The sequence below is a fragment of the Trachurus japonicus genome, chromosome 20, assembly GCF_045865225.1.
Source record: "Trachurus japonicus isolate A0001 chromosome 20, Traja_1.0".
In the NCBI taxonomy this organism is placed as follows: Eukaryota; Metazoa; Chordata; class Actinopteri; order Carangiformes; family Carangidae; genus Trachurus; species Trachurus japonicus.
Genome location: NC_140926.1, coordinates 16,188,560 through 16,209,179, shown reverse-complemented (window position 1 = coordinate 16,209,179; position 20,620 = coordinate 16,188,560). Strand labels below are relative to the sequence as shown.

Genomic DNA, 20,620 nt, shown 5'->3' with positions numbered 1-20,620 from the left:
CACATGACGTGACTTGATGTAAAATGGAGAGGGGAAAATAAAAAATCAAGCACAATTAGTTGATCAACAGAAAATTCATCAGGACAATTGCCAAATGTACTCTGGCTCCAGTTTCTCAGTTGGGAGGATTTGCTGTTTCTCTGTGGCTTTTGAGATCCTTAACCAAATTTGTTTAGGTTTCTAACGTTTGGGGGTTTGGGTTTGGCATTTAGCTCAATTCCTGACACTTCATAAGCAGAATGATCACTCAGTACATGATAATCCACATAATCACCAGTTTAAAGTAATATAGAATATCAAAAAATAAGAGAGAAAGCATTTATATTACATTACAATAACATTTCCATTTTAGTAGTAATGAATTCCTCTTGTATTCATAAATGCAGATTCTAACACATGGGAGGATATTTTGTTTGTGCAGATTTTTGTGTCGGGTAATTAGAAGTCATCCCTTTATTTTAAGCATCTCATAGTTTCACAATAATATCCTTAAAATGAAGCTATTATGTATATCTGAATCTGTTCAAGAGCTAAGACATCTTTAAAAAATAGTCAAACTTAATAAAAGAACGGATTTTTGTCCATTACCTTTGGAGCAGTGCATTTTCTTATTTGCGCTCACCAGGATGATTTTGTGTAAATGTGTAAAAAAAAACATGATAGTCACAAAAAACACAGAAACTTTGCTCCTGTTATAATTACTAAGCTAGAGCTCACGCAACATTAACACCACACCATAGATCATAATTTCTTTCAGCGTTGTCTCAAACACTCTGTATCTGTACATGTTCTCCATGTTTGCTATTATAGATTGTTTGATGATAGATCCTGTTTACAGATCAAATCCTCTTGATTACTGTCAGAACCCAGCCTAACCCCCTCCCATCCCGCCCCACCCCACCCCATCTCTCATCCTCTCCCTCATATTCCTGACTTGAGTGATGGCGTTTGTGATTCCTAATGACAGTCGGAACAAATCTACGGTAATGAGGTCACATTGGGTTCCTCTTTTTTTTTTTTCCTTTCTCTGAAATCACCCTTCACAGCTCCGTACAATCAACCTGCGCCTGAGACTCAGACTGGGACCTGGATCTGAGCTCCAGTGAACCAGCATGAAACAGATCAATCCCTCCGTCAGGAAGACCTCCCTACAGCCAAAATGGACACCCTGTACTTCAGAGCATGTCTGTTTTCTTTTTCCACTATCCAAGATTTATTATGTCTTGACTCACTAGAGCTCATATCCTGTCCTCGTGTTGATGCCGCCCGCTGCGTTTCCAAACTCTGCCCTATGACAGCTTTAGCATGTTTATTGATTCATTTAGGTTTTCTAGTGGGTGTGTTTGCAGACTTCTTAGTTGTCTTATCTATGATAATGCAATTATCTATAACAGAAGACGCATGTGTGTATGCATGCATGAGCACTCGCGTCCACATAATGATGTGTGTTTCTCCTGGCTTGAGCAGGATGTCTGCACCAACACATCATTACGATTCGTCCGAGCCATTAGCTTGCAGAGAGTGAATTGTGGATGAAAAGCACAACGGCGCGTGCACGTATGTAAGTGTATACATGTGTGTGTGTGAAAATGTACAAATGTGTTCTTGTGAGGTGTGCAGTGTGCACGCTCGGTGTGTGTGTGTGTGTGTGTGTGTGTGCTCAGTGATGTGGTTAGTAATGTGGAGACCTGCAGGAGATGGTCCATAGAGAGAGCCTGCAGGATAATTGCTGCCACAGTGACAGGTAGGGCTGCCTCTGTCAGAGTTCCCTCAGTGGGAAAGCAGAGTGTGTGTATATGCGTGTGTGTGTGTGTGTGTGTGTGCGTGCGTGTGTGTGTGTGTGGAGCTCTGTGTCAGCCTCACCATCCCTTTCCTCCAATAAGCTTTTCCCAAGTAGGCTCCCTTCACACAGTGGCAGTCTTCTAGATGTTTTCATCTTGTATCACACACATAACCAGGGAAAGAACTCTTTGTAGACATAAAACGGTTTTTAATCAAGAGGATATACATCTTCCCTGAGTAATGTTATTCATCTAGATCAGAAAACAGATGCAGAATCAGACATTGAGTACTTCTCAGTTACTGTGAAGGACCTTGGATGTGTAAATGCTCTTCACTTGTTGAAGTTTCCCGCAGACAGCAGGAATTTTTTTCTTATTTTTATATATGTCTCTCTGGCGGCAAGACTGCCGGCGTGTACAATTGGAAAAGGTCATCCAAAGAGCCGGCAGCTTGGCTCTGCAGCATGCTGGACTTCTGATGACCATGATTGTTTCAGATGTGCATCGTTCAACTCATCACTCACCGTAATCCGCCGGCCCATCCGTTCTTTTAGAGCGATTGTCAGATGTGATTTACGTCGCATATGTCACACATCTGCAGATTGTCATCTTTGAAAAGGAGCGTAAACGATGTAAACGCGTCCCGGTGAGAATGCAGAGTGACATCGGTGGGGTTTCTCCCCACATCTGGCGGCGCCTGCCATCCAAGTCATTTGCCAGCGCTGCCTCTGTTTCCCCGATCTCCTGCAGTCCGTGAAGAATTGGTGTCAGCACCTATCAAAGGCAAAATGCCTATTCTACACAGAGTGTCAGAGCAGCCACAATCTATTAATCAAGCAGCAGGCAAAGAAACAGATATTATGCGTGTGTCTGCGTCTGCACATGTGCAGCAGAAGCAAAGACTCGTCCAGGTGTACAATTCAGCCATTTTTGAAAAGGGTCTCTAATAAGGCAGGATGCAATTACAAATGTGTCATGTGGGCTCTGTTTGAAAGAGGAAGGGACCTGTAACGTGTTTGATACCAAAGGCTGCGGCAAGGTCTGCAGCGGACACAAGGTGCATGCTGATTGCGTGACTACAGCCATTAGAGGAGCTGGAAGCAGGCAGCAGACTTCATTTCCCATCCCCTTATTTCACACTGTTGTCTTTCAACATCATCTCTAATATGGCAACTAGAAAACACGCTCTGACATCTAAAGGGAAACATTTTTGCTTTTTGGGATATTTTTTTTTTTTAATATTTTGGAGCCGAGTATAAGGGCTGCATTCAGTTAGATAGCAAATGTCTGTGGTGTGTTGATTTAGGCTGAATAACAGCAGTTGGTTTTTGGGGAGCACTGTTGGCTTATCCACAGGAAGCGATCCATCAGGGTGAATAAACAGTGAGCCAGCCAGGAGCCCCCGCTGTTAACAGCATGGTCCTACCATGTGACAGACATGGTGGTATATGATTGGCACTGCTGATTGGACATTAGACTGCAATGCTGTAATGCTAGCGTCATGTTGGCTTTACAGGTGTAGAGAAGAAGGTTTATTTTTGCTTTGGCTGAATTCAATTCAACTATACGTATATATACATTCAAGATGTATACTAAATTCATCTCAGGATAAGCATAATTATGAGGAACCAGTATTTAAGAGTGAGTGGATAAAAGTTATAGTGCAATTCTAAGTTATATTAATCATTTTGAGATACTGTATGATTAGATTGATTGATTAGGTTGTCAGAAAAGTAATAAATGACAGTTCTGCTGAGTGATCAGTCCTGGACAGGTCTTAATCATGCAAAAAATTAAAAATAAAAGAAACACTGACTGATTCCAGCCCCTTAATTCTGAGGAAATGTTGCCTTTCTCTGATTTATAAAATTGCAAATTGAATTAGAGATACAATTAATGATTATCTTCATTGTTAATCAGTCAATAATAATAGTTTGGTCGAAAATTGCGCTTTAACAGTTTTCTGAAAACCTGAGCTGACATTTTTAAATGGCGTCTTTTATCCAATTATCATAGAAAATTAACTGATTCTCACATTGGAGGAGGCACAACTAATACATATTAATGATTTTGAAAAAGGAAATTAAACAAATCAAAATAGTTACCAATTGATTTGTTTGGCAAAATTTTCCATCTTGTAATTTAATAATTTGCAGTTTACAACTGTTTGTCAGAAAAGCAATTTGAAGCTGTCAGTTTGTGAGAGGAAATTTTGAAGGCCTTTTTTTTTTAACAATTAATCAGTCAAATCAAGACATCAATATAATGGAAACATAATGCAAAGAATGATCAGTGAAAATAATCATTAGCTGCACCCTGGCTCTCCTCCACCTTGCCCCTCTCTTTCATTTGCAGGTTTTCTCAGAGGTGCAGGTCCTTTGATTTGGTGTCTTGATTTATAGAAGCCAAGGAGCAGAATAACAATTGATACGCATGAACAAGAAGAGACAGAGGAGAGAGTGGGGCTGGCAGATTGTCTCGGAGAAAAAGGTCTTTGTGGTCATATATAGTATATATATGTATATATATTTTATGTTATTTACAGAATGTTTTTCCTTACCATAAAAACCAGAGCTTGTGTGAAAGTCTGAAATTCTATCATTGTGGACCAGTGTGCTTTTGTGCAGAATATCTCTTCTAAGATGAATTTCCTAGAAGCTATAGTGGAAGTGAAAGAAAAAAGAAATGAAAAGATGAAGTAATCGTTCTAAAAGCAACAACAATATCTGTGAGCTGATTTACATTTTGATAAGCATCAGCGTGCAGACGTCAGATGTAAAGGTTTCACATACATGTTACAGTATATATCATACATGTAATGAATATGCTGCTGCTCGGAAGTCAGCGCTGTGGTTTCTCGTACACGCAGCTATAGAGGAATATTATTGTTTTTGTTTCCCGCCTTGGATTTTGACTGAAAAATAGGTTGCAGTGAATCTTATCTGTCTGGGGGATCAGGTGCATCTCCCTCTCCTTTTCCTCTCCCTCCTCCCCCGCCCAGCCTCCCTCCCTCCCTCCTTCCTCCCCCTCTCTCCTCTCTGATAGGTAGAGACAGCCATCATATGTGCAAGGGGAAAGTGATGGGCGGAATGGCAGCTTTAATATCGGAGCGATTGCCAGCTGATAAGGCTAACGGCTGTGGAGAGGCGTGAGCGTCAGCCCTCCTCCGCAATAAACACTTTCATTTTGTTTGGTTGGAGTGACGGATGGAAAGATGGAAGTGGTGAATAGATGACTTGAGGAGCAGGGCAGGGAGGGGGTAGATAGATGGAATGGATGTGGATGTTATTCAATATTAACAGATCAATCAGAGGGTGGTGAAATATGTATTTTGTCAACTATATACCCCCGAAAGGCCAAAGAGGAAACATTACGATCATGTGACTGCAGTGGCTGCTGCTGCGTCGTGTTGAAATACAAAATACTTACAGCCTACAGTGGGTGATTTGTCTCCCGACACTGAATTTATATTGCTCCTAACAATAACAACCCTGTCGTATATCAGAGAAATGAATATATATATTCATGACTTTAAGCTCTGATGACTTTATGATAATCATTTCTGAATTGCTATTAGAATCTATGATGAGGAGTGCAAAATTGCTTCAGTTTGCAGCATATGGTGGAGAAAAGCAACATTTTAATCAAATTATATCTCGCCACAAGATAATTTGTGTTGAGCACATATGCTACAAAGCAATTTAAAGGTCACATAAAATCAAGCTTAAATGTGTGTTTTTTTTTCTATTTTCTCTCATTAGTGAGCGTGTCAAAAACAACGATAAAAAAAAACAAAAACCACACAGGCATCATTCTGTAGATTGATGATTGAAATGGCCTTTTCCTCTTCTTCAGTAAGTTTCTTGATGAGTTTTTGAAGTACTTCTCACTTCTTCCTGTTCACCTGATGCTAAACACAGACAGTGTGATCACGGTTTTAATCAAAGCACATTTCCTTGTGCACAAGTATAATTCGTGAAGTTAAAATTGTCCTTTGGAAGCAGGCAGGCTGGAATGATTTAGAGGAGGAAGCTGAAGTTTTAAGTGGTTGTAATAAACGTACTATACATAGAGCTGTGTTACGTGTGAATATTCCTCTTTTGAATAGCTAATTTAATCCTGAACATTTCAATCCTGGTTGATTTGGGCACAATCAGTGGTTACTGATGGTAACAACAAGTGTGGTTTTGTCAGAGAAGCAGAAGAGCAACATTTGCATGTCTTTACAGTGCAGTCAAACAAATTAGTGTTGCTTTAATAAAGAAGAAATAGCAGTTGAGGTTTAATTTGTTATTTGCTTAAGAAGGAGGACGCAAATGTTGGTCACTGACCTTTCTACAATATTAAATAATTACTGAGTGACGAATAAATGCTTAAAGATAGTTTTGATTTGTTATGTGGACCAATCTTTGTTAAATAACCATGGTCAACCTTCTGATTCCTGTAACTGCTTCACAATAAAAGACACCACATGTTTGTTGAAGGCTTTTAATGTGAAGTAGCAGCAGTAGGAGATGTTTGGTTTGTATTAATACAGGCCTGATGTGATGTTTAGACAGTAAACACTCAAAGTGAGAACCCAAACCACTTGAAATCTTAGATTTCCCATGAATCCCTAATGTGCAGCTGGGAATTGTGAGAATGATTACTACATTAAAAACTACAGAGAGAAAAAGACTGAATAGAAATACTCTGGCTGTTAATATCATAGTCTCAAAAATATTGTATGATTTATAACTTTCTATTTTCATGACAACCCCTATTTCAAAATATCTGTCAACTTCTCTCTGAGAATAATAGCTGATATTGAACTATTTTAATACATAATCACAAAATACTAGTGATCCACTTTAAATAAATTTGTACTGAATAGTTCCAGGTCATCAGGTAAATCTAGTGTACCTATGTAGTTTCAATAGAGAGCACATGAAAATGGAGCACAGTTGAACACATGAAAAAGCCTTTAGGGTTTAACTGTGCCTTTTTTCTCCTTCTGAACATCAGATGATTTGGCTCAATATGACTTGGAAAGATCAAATGAGCAGCAGGGATCAGATCTCAATATTAGAGATCAGACTGGATAGACTCAGACAATGCCCATTAAAACGGCTGGAGCAGCCTCTCTAAAATGAGACCTGACATCTCTTTTCCAGTCTGTCAGGAGTATTTGGTGGCTAATTTGAAGCTCACAAAATCTGTATGTGTCTTGGAGAAAAAGCGAAAGAGAGTGAGCTCCAGTGGGAGGTTAATATAAGGGGTGACCAGAAAGAGACACTGTAGGCTGTTATCTGTACAGTCAGTGACAGAACAAGCGATCCATTGGCTGGATCCTCGCTACAACCCCGATCCATCCAGTTGCCAGCTAATGAGCTTGGCAAGTACATTGTATTTACATTTAAAGTGGCTGTTGTGGGACTGTCCTGTCCCTCGCCTTGATTGGAGAGTCCTCAGCTTTGATTCACAAGTAAATAGTGACCTTCAGGCTACTTTGGTTTCACTATAAAACGATTAATGTCGGCTTGTCAGTCAAACCCTGAGCTACAGCCGCTGTGACATGTATGTGTGTTGATTCCTGAATCCAGGCTAATCTTTCGTAGTTAGACCCATGATGTGTTAGGACCCCAGAGGGGTCCTCATTAGGACCAAAACGTTGTGTGACCTTTTAGCAGCTTTGCATCCCCCCACCACCTACGCTCTCACCCAGCTGGGCCCAATTACCTCGCTCATTACCCCCCTTCTAAATAGCACCGGAGCCGAGCAGGTACTGTAACTATCTATGGAGTGGAAATATGTCTGTGACTAAATACAGGGATGGCAACATGAAATTAAAATGAGTTTCATCTTGGAGACATGCCAGTTGAAGACTTCTCTCCTCTCACTAATGGCAGATTTTCTCTTCTCTCCTCTTGTCGACTTCTTGAATGTGGCACTCTAATTTAAAGCCTTTCCATGTATATTTGACCTTTCCAACTCTCACGCCAACCTCCCTTATCCTCCTTTTAGCCATGGCCCTCCGAAAAAAAATCCACAGCTGACACCTAAAATATAAGCCGTCCCTCTTTTGCTGCCGTGTTGATGAGATGATAGGATGATCAATGTTTGCAGAATCTTTAACAACCAGAAAGAGTAAAGGCGGCGGAGGAAGAGCGAGGGAGATGGCTGATTATCCTAAAGGTAGCGTGCTTAATTAGATGGAATGCTGCATACATTGTGGACTGAGTGGAATCATTGGGATAGATTAAAATACTAATTAAACAGGCCCTTGCCGAATTTGGAGTGTGAGGTGGGGTTCAGCTCTTCAGGGTCATTTGCATAGCCTTCATCTGGGGAAATGGGATTTAAAGGACCTGCTCTCTTTCTCTTTCTCCTCTTTAACTCTCACTCTTTTTCCTTTCCCCCCATTACCAATCACATTCACATGCTAACAAACTCAATTAAAATTATGCTCTTTTTTTTCTTTCTCTCTTTAATTTGGCATAATCTATTAAGACCCCTTTGATTTTGTTTTTCAATATAAATGTTTCCATCAAAGTGAGGAAGGGGCATTAAGCACAGGAGGGGGAAAAAACGTCGGCAATGTGTGATCTTGAACGATGGATATTTAATGTTGCCTCACTTTGGTTTGATTTGCATGAGAATATCTTTGGTGAACAAAGCTTTGGAAATATCATGCCATATTTGATTAGATCAATAGATGTGAGGATCAAACTTGGGTGGTGTATTAATTACTGCAAGAACAAAGGCAGCAGCTCAAGTTATTGTGTGCTGCGAATCTACAAGCACTTCATCTGCTTTCTTGTAATCTCCAGTAGGTCTGGCTCAATGTATGAGGGAAAAGCAAGCAGCCATTTTATATAGGCTTGTTATGTATTTTTTTATTTTTAAAAACATGACCCAGACTGAAATGTCTTAACAATTACTGGATAGACTCTGTAAATCCAAGGTTTCCAGAGGATGAAGCCTATTGATATTTTTCTCCATCATCTTCATTGGTTTTTGTGCAAAATCTCTCAATAACTGTTGAATGGATTTCTATGAAATTCTTCTTCTAAGATGCATTTGAATAACGTTGGAGATCCAGTACCATCGTCAAGTTAACACAATTCTCTGGTTTATGACCAAATACTTGAACGGACCAAAGCCAATCACAGTTGATGTTTAGTCCCCATTATGAAGTTGGTGAACATTACATCTTTTATACATATGTCCGACCTTCAACTCTTACAACGTTAGGCTGGCATGCACTTTTTAAAAACTGCTTTTCATCTTCAGCTCACTCCACCCATGTTGCTGTCTACCACGATTGCATAGTGTGGTCTAATGTAGAGTAAATAAACAAGACCTCTTCCACCATCACTCATATCATTTTGTGTATGAAACACAGTTACTGTTATCTGTTCACTGAAAGCATCATACAGTCAAACACCTTTCCAGTTGCGCAGTGGTGCAATTGGACACTGAAAGTGCTCTCCAGCCCCTTTGTCAAGAATAAATCCATCTTTAACAACTGCATGTGTGCTTTGTCATCATAAGGATGTTAAAGCAGAAGTAAGCGATCCGGTCGTTTTGGCTAATGCTGCGTTCCAGGTAGGCTTTTGAAACCGTAAATTACAGCTTCAAGTCACGACTTACGACTTTGTAGCGTTCCAGGCAACCCACTCGTGTTTCTCCGACCTGTTTTACCTGTGAAAGTCACTATAACGGCCACTCGTAACTTCTGACCCGTGAACTCGTACCAGATCGAACTGGTACGACTTCACAGGTCGGAAAAACACGAGTTACGGGTTGCCTTGAACGCACCATAACAGTCCTCGTCCCTACGTCACCACATTCAGGCGCGTCCCTTGGCTGCACACACAGCCCTGCATGCCGTTCTCTCTCCTCATTGGATAAAGGTTGTAGGATACAAGGAAAGTTTTCTCCTGGGCTCAGAGCAGAGCAGAGTGACTGACAGACCCGTGTTTCAGACCAAACACTCTATGTAAGTGATTGCTGTCGGAAGATAGAACTATTTAAGACTTATATTAACACAAAAATATCGCTTACTTCTGCTTTAACATAGTGAAGTTTGCACTGCTGTGCCTAAGTAGCTACAGTACAGGCTCAAAGAGATGCTAACATGGCCGTAGACTCCAACCTATTCAAGGCCTGAATGAGCCACCACAGTCTGCAGGCAGCCTTGGAGGTTGTTTTGCCTCTCCTTTTCGAATGAATATTTTCTGTGTATGTGTGTGTGTTGGTCATTTTCTATGACCAGTTTGACATCTGACTCACGCTGTTAGATCCATTGCATCATTCTCAGTTTCACTGACCACTTGTTCTGCCTCAGGAACTGATAAATCTGCTACTTTGTCATGGACTGCTCATGCTCAACACCTCCTCTGCTTTTGTCTCCCTGTGCAGTCCAAGAGAAGCCGCAGCTGGAGAAGGAGACCGGCCTGAAGATAGTGGAGGCCGGAGTCAGTGATGTAAGTTACACACCGAAAATATCTGTTATTCAGCTGTGTGTGTGTGTGTGTGTGTGTGTGTGTGTGTGTGTGTGTGTGTGTGTGAAAGAGCAAGCGTGGGTGTGCTTGTGATTTTGTGTGTGTTCTGTGTTCGGGCTCATGGGACAGGAATAACTCAGTGATTTCAACTTGCCTTGGCATCCGTATCGCACCTGCAGCTTCAGTTGTGCAGCCAAACGCTAATCTTTAGCAGCAATGAATTCCAAACACATATCCTCCTAAGTGTGTTGCTTTGATTACCGTTCCCCCGTATTTTGTTTCCTTTACATCTCTAAGAGCTGTTGTCTCCATGGCAAAGAAAACACAACAAGACAAAAGCCTGATGCATTTCGCCAAACTTAAACGAAGTGTTGATCATCACCGCGGAGCAACAATCACCAGATTATCTAGAGTGCTGTCACTTTGTGGTGAGCCCTGATGCTCCTGTGACATATTCATTGGGAAAAAATTAAGAGGAGAACAGGAGGACACTCAGAATGATCTAGATGAAAGGAGAGTAAATGTGTATTCATTCAACACTGATAAATATTCATATGTATCAGAGGTAAGGATCTAATCAAGCACCCATTCAGGCGTCATAGTCCTCCATGCTTGCCTGGTAAATGAGTTTCTCTATGGAAATGAGAGAGACAGCCTGAGACCCCTGAGCTGCCCTGATCATGAGGCATGCTGGGAGCTAAATGGATGTGGCCTGTGCATTGCAGGACAGTTGCCATTGGCAACAACCATCACACACACTGTAAAGACAAGATCATTTTCCTGTGTGAGTCCCCTCTATGCTACTGTCTCCCTTTTTTGGTGTCACTGGCTTTCCTCCCCCCTCTGCCTCCCACTTATATCTTTTTTAGCACCACATTTTCTCTCATCTTATTCCACACTGTGTCTTGATCACGTTCTTCTCAATTATCTCTGATTCACTTTTTTTCCTCTTCTTTTTTTCTTCAGTGCGATTTTTGTCCTCTCCTCACCTCCTTTTCAATCTTTTATTCCCACTCAGACTGATTCCTGGGCTTAGCCAGCGCTGGTACAGGGCTGTGTTTGTCATATTGGGCCTATTTGTAGATAATTAGCTGCAATAATAGCCTCTCTGCAGGAGCCAGGGTGAGGGAGGGATGGATGGAAAGAGGGAGGGAGGAAAGGAAGAATCTGTCTTCCACCTCATGGGGAGAAAATCTGCGCCAGACTGTGTTTGAAGAAATGCATGTTAAGGAAGCGCAGCATTTACTGTACTACAAATAAAGAGTTGGCAAAGTATAAACCCTGAAAACTCACTCAGAGGGTGTTTTATGAGCAGCAGCTCTAACGTGAATGTGTTGATCTCACCAGTTTGTATCCAAGAAGTGGAGAGTTGAGGGTAAGTTGGGGAAAATAGTAGCTTTTGACAGGAGAGCCAGTGGAGTGGGCTCTTCAAATACATTAGTTTAAAAGGTGTTAAACCAAAAGCCTGCTTTCAGCAAATTTGCCGTAAATTGACCGCAGTTATGAGTGAATGCATGCTAAAGGTTGAAGAATGGGCTGGTTATTAGCGGCAAAAAATAGAAATATGCTGGGAAAAATTGAGAGGTATGAGAGGCATAGAGTGAGAAATTAATCAAACACATGGCTATGCTTTCTACAGACAGTGCTCTTTCTCTGAGCTGGTCTAAAACCATCACCGTGGTTGGTATCATTAAGTCTTATCACTGACAACACCCCCCCTCTTCTATCTCTCTCTCTTTCCTCCTCCTCCTCCTCCTCCTCCATTTTTATTTAAGAGGTGACAAATGACAAAACAGCTTAGGAAGATGTCCAGATAGAGCGAACGTCAATAGCAGTAGATGCGGACGAGGATAAGCAAATGTCAAAGTGGGGGGAAGGAGACATCAATCAATAGACCGAGCAATATCTACTCCATTATAGATCGCAGGGAAGTCGGCCTCCTGGAGAGGAAAAACAACAGAAAAATGACTACCTTGTTTTTCTTAAGTAATGTATGTAAGTGTGTGGGGGGGATGAGCAATGTTTTTTCATTCCTATTAACAATTATTTGTCAAGTGGGAGCTGCACTCTTGTGGACGTCTCACTGAAATTCATGAGTCTTGTAAATGTGAGGAAAAGAAATGAAGCGGAAAACAAAAATTCATGGTTGACATGGCCTTTTAGCACCAACTAGCTACACTGTCTGTGTTCATATATATACAGTAGATATGAATATCCATGCTAGTATCAGTCTCTTAGTACTCTCAGTGTGGAAAATAACCCCTGGCAAATCATACCACACGTTGGCTCCTCGACTACCATTGTTCCTAAAAGGCACAAAGCTCTGTGACTATGCATCCCTCGCCGCCGCCGCCGCCGCCAACCCCACCTCCCTCCCTCCCTCCCTCCCTCCCGCCTCCCTCCTGCCTGATCGTATCCTCTTTTGTGCAGGAGGGGGGTCAGTGAGTCACCCTCCCCGAGCCGGAGACAGCAACCAGGCACCAGGCAAAAGGGTTGCTTTCGCTGGCAGCCATCGACACAGCATGGCTGCTACCAGTGGGGAGCGGAGAGAGGAGAAGCAAGGGAATAAAAGGGAGGCTCAGAAAGATATGTTTTGAAAGGGAGGGGCATGTCGGTCAGATATATTTTGGAAGCAGCTGCAATGACTAGTCAGAAAAAGGCACACAGAATATCCTGCAATCCTCTGACAATCCTCATTCTCTACATAGCTAAGCTAAAGGCTAAACATATACTGTATAAAGCTTTGAAATAGTAGCTTCCAATGTCCTTTAAATCTGAAATAACGCTTAAAGGGTGATGTTTGATCTCTAAAAATATTTTCTGAGGTTAAATATCTTTGAACCAGTCAGGGTTTGAATGATCAATATCCTGGTCTGACAATAAAGATTCCCCTTGAAAAATAGAGACTATATAACAGTTCTGACTATGTTGCCCAGTCAATATGAAAATCTATAAAATAGTTCATCATACACATCAAAAGGCAACCCTGACTTCCCAGTTTTCTGTTTTCCTCGTGCCAATATTTCAAGATAAAGGATGCATCTCCATGCGTTTAGCCAGGACGTACGTGACGGGCCCCCATGTGATTAAGTTGGTGGTTAAATTGAGAATTCAGTGACATTTTGACAGGAGTCTCATGTTCGAGATAACTCTGGCAAACTGCTTATGTGAAGAGGCACTCATTAAGCAAAGAATTCCCTGAGCTGCATGCCAACTGATTATTCAACCACTAAATGTAAATCATATATGGCAGGCCGGGAGTCTCTGCACTGTGCATGTGTGTATTGTTTGTGAGTGTTGCATGCCATGCACAAATGTACAGTAAATGCGCACAGTAATATTTGTCATTATCGCGCACTGTAATTGGTATTTATGGAGCTTGTTTTTGTGTCCTCGTGTATGCATCTAGCTGCTAATGTGAGCCTAGATAGATCATTGGTTTTCTATTGGATTTCTGCTGCAGCTATGTGAAGAAAGTCGGTGGAGGTGAAATCAACTTTCGTGTCTAATCCCGTCAGGAGTCTTGTCTCGAGGAATTGCAGGCAGAATGCCATCATCTTATAACGGTCAAAAGCTTACATTATATTTCTAATCAAAGGACTAAGTGCAGAGGCACAGAGGCAAAACTCATCTCAGAGAAAGGTCACATGAAATGATGACCTCTCACAATGGATTTGAAGGCTTTCTTTCCAATATCCTGTACCATAATTAATGCAAGGTCACATCTATCTGAAAATGTTTTGACAAGCTCCCTCATACAGTGCATCGGCTTCTGAGTATTACTGTACCATACTCGTACCGTTTTTATCAGATTGAACAATACAATGGATGTTAGTTGAGATTTACACTGAATTTCAACACCAAATCTTGCTACAGTAAGGATATTTATATGCATAACAATCTGAGTAATTTATATACTGTATGTATGTATTTTTTGGAGTACGATTGTACTGTAGTGGCACATGTGTGAAAATGGCAGCAATAACTCTTATTTATTGAATTAGCCAAGCTGGTGGCATATTTCCAGGGTCAGCAATGCCTGTCAATCCGTCAGTCCACCACCTTGCGTAGATTGCTACCTACATTTAATGGCCAAAACAAGTAACATCTTTATGAGTAATGTTTTGTCCAACCAGCTGTCTACTGTAAAACTCAAAATTATTCTTAAACGATGATCAGAATAGCTGATTTTGTTTTTCCAGTCCAGCCCTATAATCACAAGTATCTGTGACTGTCTGATCACACTGCACAGTCTTTGAATTTAATTTACTGTAAGTGCTTATTGGTGATTTTGTCAGACCACATCAGTGTTAGTGCAGTTGACATAGATAGATACATAGACACAGTACATACTATAGGTAAAATATAGCTCAATGACCCTGCAATAGAAAAATAAGCATGACAAATTGCAGAAAAAATGAAATTGTTCAGTATACACAATTGCAAATTAACACAATCAATAGCTCAACAAGCTCAGTGATAACAAATACTACAACTATGGTCTTAATTTTGCACAAGTTGAGCAAAAAAAAAAAAAAAACTACATTAAAACAAACAATCTTAATATCCTCAACGTGCTCCAGTAACTCCTGCTTCAATCACAGAGATGATTATTTTAAATTAGCATTTTGTGTCGGCGGAACTCTTTCTCACATTAATATTTATTTACATATTTTTGATGATGATGTGCGCAGTTATCAGACAGTATCAGTGCATTTTGCTTTCCTTTAATCTAACAAAGCCTGAATATTGTAGCACATACCACTTAACAACAAATACCATGTGCAGCCATCAGCAAATGCAATTCCTCTGAGCAAATGGGACAAATAATTTCAGTGGGGACTTCAAAGGAAAACTATACTGACCATTTCCTACCAGAAAGAAGAGACAGACACTCAAGCTGAAATAAATAAATAACTGTGATAAGAGCTGTACAAATTGATCTTGTACCGGCATGTGTATATGTTTTACTTCAAAACATATTTCCCCATGTTGCTTTCTTTTTTCAAGTTGTGTTTTTTTTTATATTTATAAAAATTGCAAGATGAGCAAATATATTTTTATGTTAATTTTGTGATCTTTTATTCTTATTATAGTGTAGCTCCTCAGAGGAAATAAGAGTGGCTTTGCACAACGAGGCATACATGTTCTACCCCTCCTTTTGTCGTATAGTGTATATCCGGCCCTTATGTGTACAGTATGTGTATCATATCATCCAGTCATTTTCACATTGGCCCTCAATTGCCGTCTCCACATTGACAACCTATCCAATCTCCTTCAGACTCTGTAATAAATCCAAACAATAAAAAAAATTGTCACCTATAAAAATTTCAGCAGTGCAGGAAGGCCAATCTGGCTGTTTTAAAAGTGGCTAAAATGCCATTACTGTGGCAGATCTGGATGTGAAATGTCATATTGGAGCAGCCCCACTGTGCCTGCAGCCCTGAGTAACACTGCCTCTTTGGAGACTGCAGCTGCCTCCCACAGATGAAAGACCATCCAGCAGCTCAGTTTCTCAGCAACCTTTTACCATCACCTGACCTTTGGACCGCAGAAATGTCTTTGATACCATGCCATGCAGTTTGGTATTTGCCTCTCTCTATATCATGACGCGTGCTCTCCCTCCGGTAAGGGTGGACTTGTCTGTTTTTAATGAGTGTCAGAATGTAAAGTGTTTACTCTCCTACCTTTTGCGTCTTTTATGTTCAGCTGCCTTTGTTAAAGAGTGGTTCGGTTACTGTGTGTAGCTGACAGTGGTATTTTTACTCAGCTTGTTGAAGGGCAATTCTTACGCCTTTTGCAAGGTATTAAATACATTTTTTTTCCCCTACTCATCTCTTCCTGGAAAAAAACAACAACTCAAGGCCAGTAGTTTTAGAGTTGTTCTGGAGGTTTAGATAAAATATAAGCAAAAACCGAGTGGTAAAACTCGTTCACTTTTATAAATCATCAGGCTGTGATGATGTATTTGAGAAAATAGTCATTTAATATTCTTTTCTAGTCATTTCACACAATAATTCAAGGTTGTGCAGGTGCTCTGGAGATCCAAGGTCCCAGTTCAAGTTTGTTTCAGCCCAGAGTAGGACGGCAGCTACTGATTTAATGAATACACATTTAATGAATATATTTCATTCATTAACTACTACATAACAGTTTTTCTCTGTAAAATATCAGAACTAAGTAAACATAATGCTGTTATAAAGGCCCAAACCACTCAATGAAACCATCAGTCAACAAAAACAGACACAACCAAGGACTATGGCAGACTTTGGCATCTTAGCTTCAATATGGACTAACAACACTTAATCAGTTATCAAGCTCATCAAGTTAACCTCAAAACATAACAAACTACGTCCTCTTCTACAGTCGCCATTCAACAAACATAAAGATAGAAACCTTCATGTTTGTTGAACGGCCTTTGAAAGTGGTCTTTGAGCCTCGTCACTAACTTGCTAGCAAAAAAAAGCCTTTCACTTTTTTTTAAATGTATTGTTTCTGCAATGGACATACAGTAGTAGCTGTGCAGCATTGAATAAGAAAACTTAGAAATGATTCATATAAGGTATAAATACGTTTTTACCAGAACGTTTCAGCATCAGATTTCAGTGGTTCAAATCTCAGGGAACATTTTTCTGGAGTTTAACACCTGAGCTTTAGCGTATTCCTGCCTAACCTGTGGCGTTGGGGCTATAGAGAGATATCCGGAGTGCCTCAGATTCTGATTCAGAATTTGGATACTTCCATGACTCAGAGCATTAAAAGCAGACTTAATATCTTAATAATATCTAATGACATCCTTGTGGGTGCAGGTTGACCTGCTTGGTGTATTTTAAGAGGAAATAGGAGCTGCCTGCTGCTCCCCCTCCATATTCATCACACTAAATCCCCAATGTGGCGATCATTGAACTCAGTACCCCTGCTGTCCGTGGCCTATGATTCTAGATGTTACTGAGAAAGATCTTTATTTCTTTGACTGTCACTGGAGCTGTGTATATCTCAAAATTAATACGGTATGAATTCAGTTTAATGTATTGCAGGGTTGGACCTCTTGTCATAATTATTTTTCTAGACACACTGTGTTATAAAACCACACATAATGCTTTATACAATTATTTGATCTGTTAACTTTAGTAGCTATTTTTGGGTTTATTCTAAGTATTGCACCAATTTCTCTGTTAGTTATTGTTGCTACATCCATCATACAACATATAACATAGTATTATTGCCACACCATCCTAGTTTGCTTTAAATATATTCAACCTGACTTGTTTTTTTAATGCAAATCCCATAAAAGGCCATTAAATAAAGATGGCTACTTATCAAGCTAACACACTGAGGCAAAGTCGTCCAAGGCAAAAAGTTTTGTCATCACCATCTCATCAATGTAGAAGATGTGTAAATAAGAAAAGAAAGAAACGATTTATAGCAACTAACTCAGATCGACCACCATGAGCACGTCCTGCGCTTTCATTGTAAATGATGCTACACTTGTTTGAACTAAAGCATTGCCTCTTTATGGTAATTTGTTGACTGGAGTCTGGCAGCGGCAGTAGCGGGGTTGAGGGCTGGGTGCCTGGGGGAGGCTGAGGGTATGGGGGACCTGCGGTGCCCACAGCTGGATAGCATGGCAGAGGTTTTAAATGTCAGCGTTGAAGGGGGATGCGGCTGCCATTTGGCCTGACAAGCCGCATGCCAAGAGACTGGCAGTGGGATGCAGGGGCAGCGTGCACCCGGTCCCGGCCACAGAGCTCTCACCTTCTGCCATTTATCATGCGGCTACTTGCCTAGCGCATCTGGCACCTTAGCACTGACAACAGCAGGAAAAGCCCTTGCTGCAGGCTAACCAGTGGCCTATGGAAATCTTTTTAACATCACAACAAAATGACGCTATTTGCAACTGTTTGGCCACTTTTAGTCCTTTGTATCTTCTGGTTTTATTGTCAGAGAAGCAGGTAGAGGTCTTTGAGTTTAGGTGAGGAGGACATTGAAATGAGAATTAATATTAAAATAGCAATAAATAACCATCATCTGGATGTGATATTCAGAAAATGACACATTAAAGAATAAAATCATATGTTCATTTACAGCCATGAATTAGTCATTACTGTCTTTTTTAACAACACATTTTAAGTTTGTGGTTGATTGAGGCAGCAGATTAATTATTGCTCAGTGGGCACACAATACGGAAACCACTTTGCTCTCGGTAAATTAAATGTAATCAACTGTCATATCATCTTTTATTGACTTTAATTGACTGTAATTGTGAACCCTGCTGTAACTGCTAGTTACTTTCTGCATGGCAAGGTCAACTAAGTTGCTTGATGGGCTGTTATGGTCTTTTATATGATGACCTTGACTTCGTAGGCCGTATGAATATCTTCCATCTGTGGTGATAAAGCATGAAATTAAACCAGACCCCTCTGCAAAGTGACCTTACGTCTACTGGTTGTGTTCACAGTGAAGCAACACTAAGGTGTAATTATAACAATGTGTAATACATGACACTAAAGTGACAGATATTCTCCATATTAAACCTACAATATATAAGGTTTCAGCTGAGTCATATACACAACCCAGTATAGCATTAATAGATGCTTATTCATATGTTCATTCTACTGGATACTGTGTATCTTTAAAATGCATCTTTTTATTCATTAAGAGAAGCAGCTTTTTGTTCAGTTTGTGACACACATCTTTAGCTAATCCAATGCGGGTTTGAATGTTTTGTTTGGCTTAAGTGAGATTCTCAAAAGTGGGTGACTTTTCTCCTTAATCCTCCAGCCTTTCTGAGAAATTCAAAATCACAGGGTTTGGAGAAATGTGATATTCTCTGGGCAGTCACAATATGCATTTAAATCACAACTACTGAGGACACTTGAAGCTGAAACTGTGATGTTTTTCCCCCTTTACTCAACTCTGTACCTGCCATTTAATTTGGTCTAATAATGTTACTCTGGCAGCTTTCAATAACTAAGACTAATTAGACCCTTTGGCCATGTGAACAGAAGATATTTCTTTAATGTGTTTGCTGTAATGGATGTTGTCTTTCATCCTGATATATAATGTAATCATTGCGAATGTGGCCTCAGTGTTCAAGTAAAAAGCAGAGGCACAGATCTGAAGCTGATATTGTGCTGTGAACTGGAGAAACATCCTGCTGTGATGGGATTTTCGCTTTACATATCACAGCCATGTCCATGTGTATACGTGGTTGCCAACATGCCTATTTACATTCACAAGCATGCTTGTCATGTTGGGTGTTAGCAGCAAATGCACAGATGCATCTAACACCCGGCGTGGTGCAGTTGGATACCTGTACGAAAATGGGATTCTCTGCTCATGAACAGAAGCTGCTACATGTTCCACAAAAGCTGATTTATAGACTCTGAAAGCCCAAACTGACAAGGAAAACATGTCTGCAGCCTAAAAACATACACAGTAGCAGAACTGCCTAACATTTGCCTTGATTTGGCCTATAATCGTTTCCTACAGTTTCATCCAAACCATGAACATTTGTATACATTTTATCTGGAACATGAATAAATGCATCAGGAAAGCTGAATGTCTCCTACTTTGAGGCTGTAAAAAAAAAAAAAGAAGTCATTATTTGTACCTTCATCAACACAAACTAATAGAAGAAATTACATTTCATTGTTGGAAACAGCAAGGCAAAAGGCTGACTTGGTCTCAACACATGCAATCACATGTCAGTCACTGTTCATTACATTATTCACGTTGCAGAAGGAGGAAAGAAAAGACATCATCGCAACCTCTCAACAGCAGTACAGTGTAATTATGTTTGTGGGTGAAAATAGGCTAGATTGATTATATACATTTACAATAATGAGCCGTCAAAGCTTTATTACGTTACAGTGCCATCAGAATCTTGACATAAATCATAATTAATTCTGCCTTCAGAATTTCTGATCAGCCATACTTTGTATTGTTGTCGGAGGTTGCGTCGTGAAGCGTCTGGAGATGTGAGTGGCAAACAGGAGGCTGATACCATACTACAGTTGTGGCAGCAGTCTCATTAGGGATTCACAGAGGTTCCTTTCAACAAGCAGCACTGCTCGGTTTGACTCGGGGCCAGACTACTCTTACAAAACTGCTGGAGCTGTGAGACAGACAGACAGACAGCGAGACACGCGGGGAGGCTCGCGGCTCTGGGCAGGCAGTGTCAGCTCTGTTCATGCAGAGGATTGTTTTGCAGCGTGAGGCCCCTGACTCTCCCCCAGCTGATTGGTGTGGCTTCATTAGCAGGGGCTGCGGCTCCTCCGATTAGCAGTAATTAAAGAGAGAAATCAGAGCGCCTGCCTCCAGTCCAGACACAGTCAGTGCAGAGAGGAGGAG

At 40.6% G+C, this 20,620-nt stretch overlaps 1 protein-coding gene across 1 annotated transcript in view; it reads left to right on the top strand.

Moving 5' to 3' along the window:
• ptprn2 (protein tyrosine phosphatase receptor type N2) overlaps positions 1-20,620 on the top strand; it is a 122,870-nt gene that overhangs the window by 63,944 nt on the left and 38,306 nt on the right. The window contains exon 11 of the mRNA XM_085763731.1: positions 10,185-10,249. Within this exon, the coding sequence (XP_085619857.1) occupies positions 10,185-10,249 (65 nt within the window). The remainder of the gene's footprint in view (positions 1-10,184; positions 10,250-20,620) is intronic.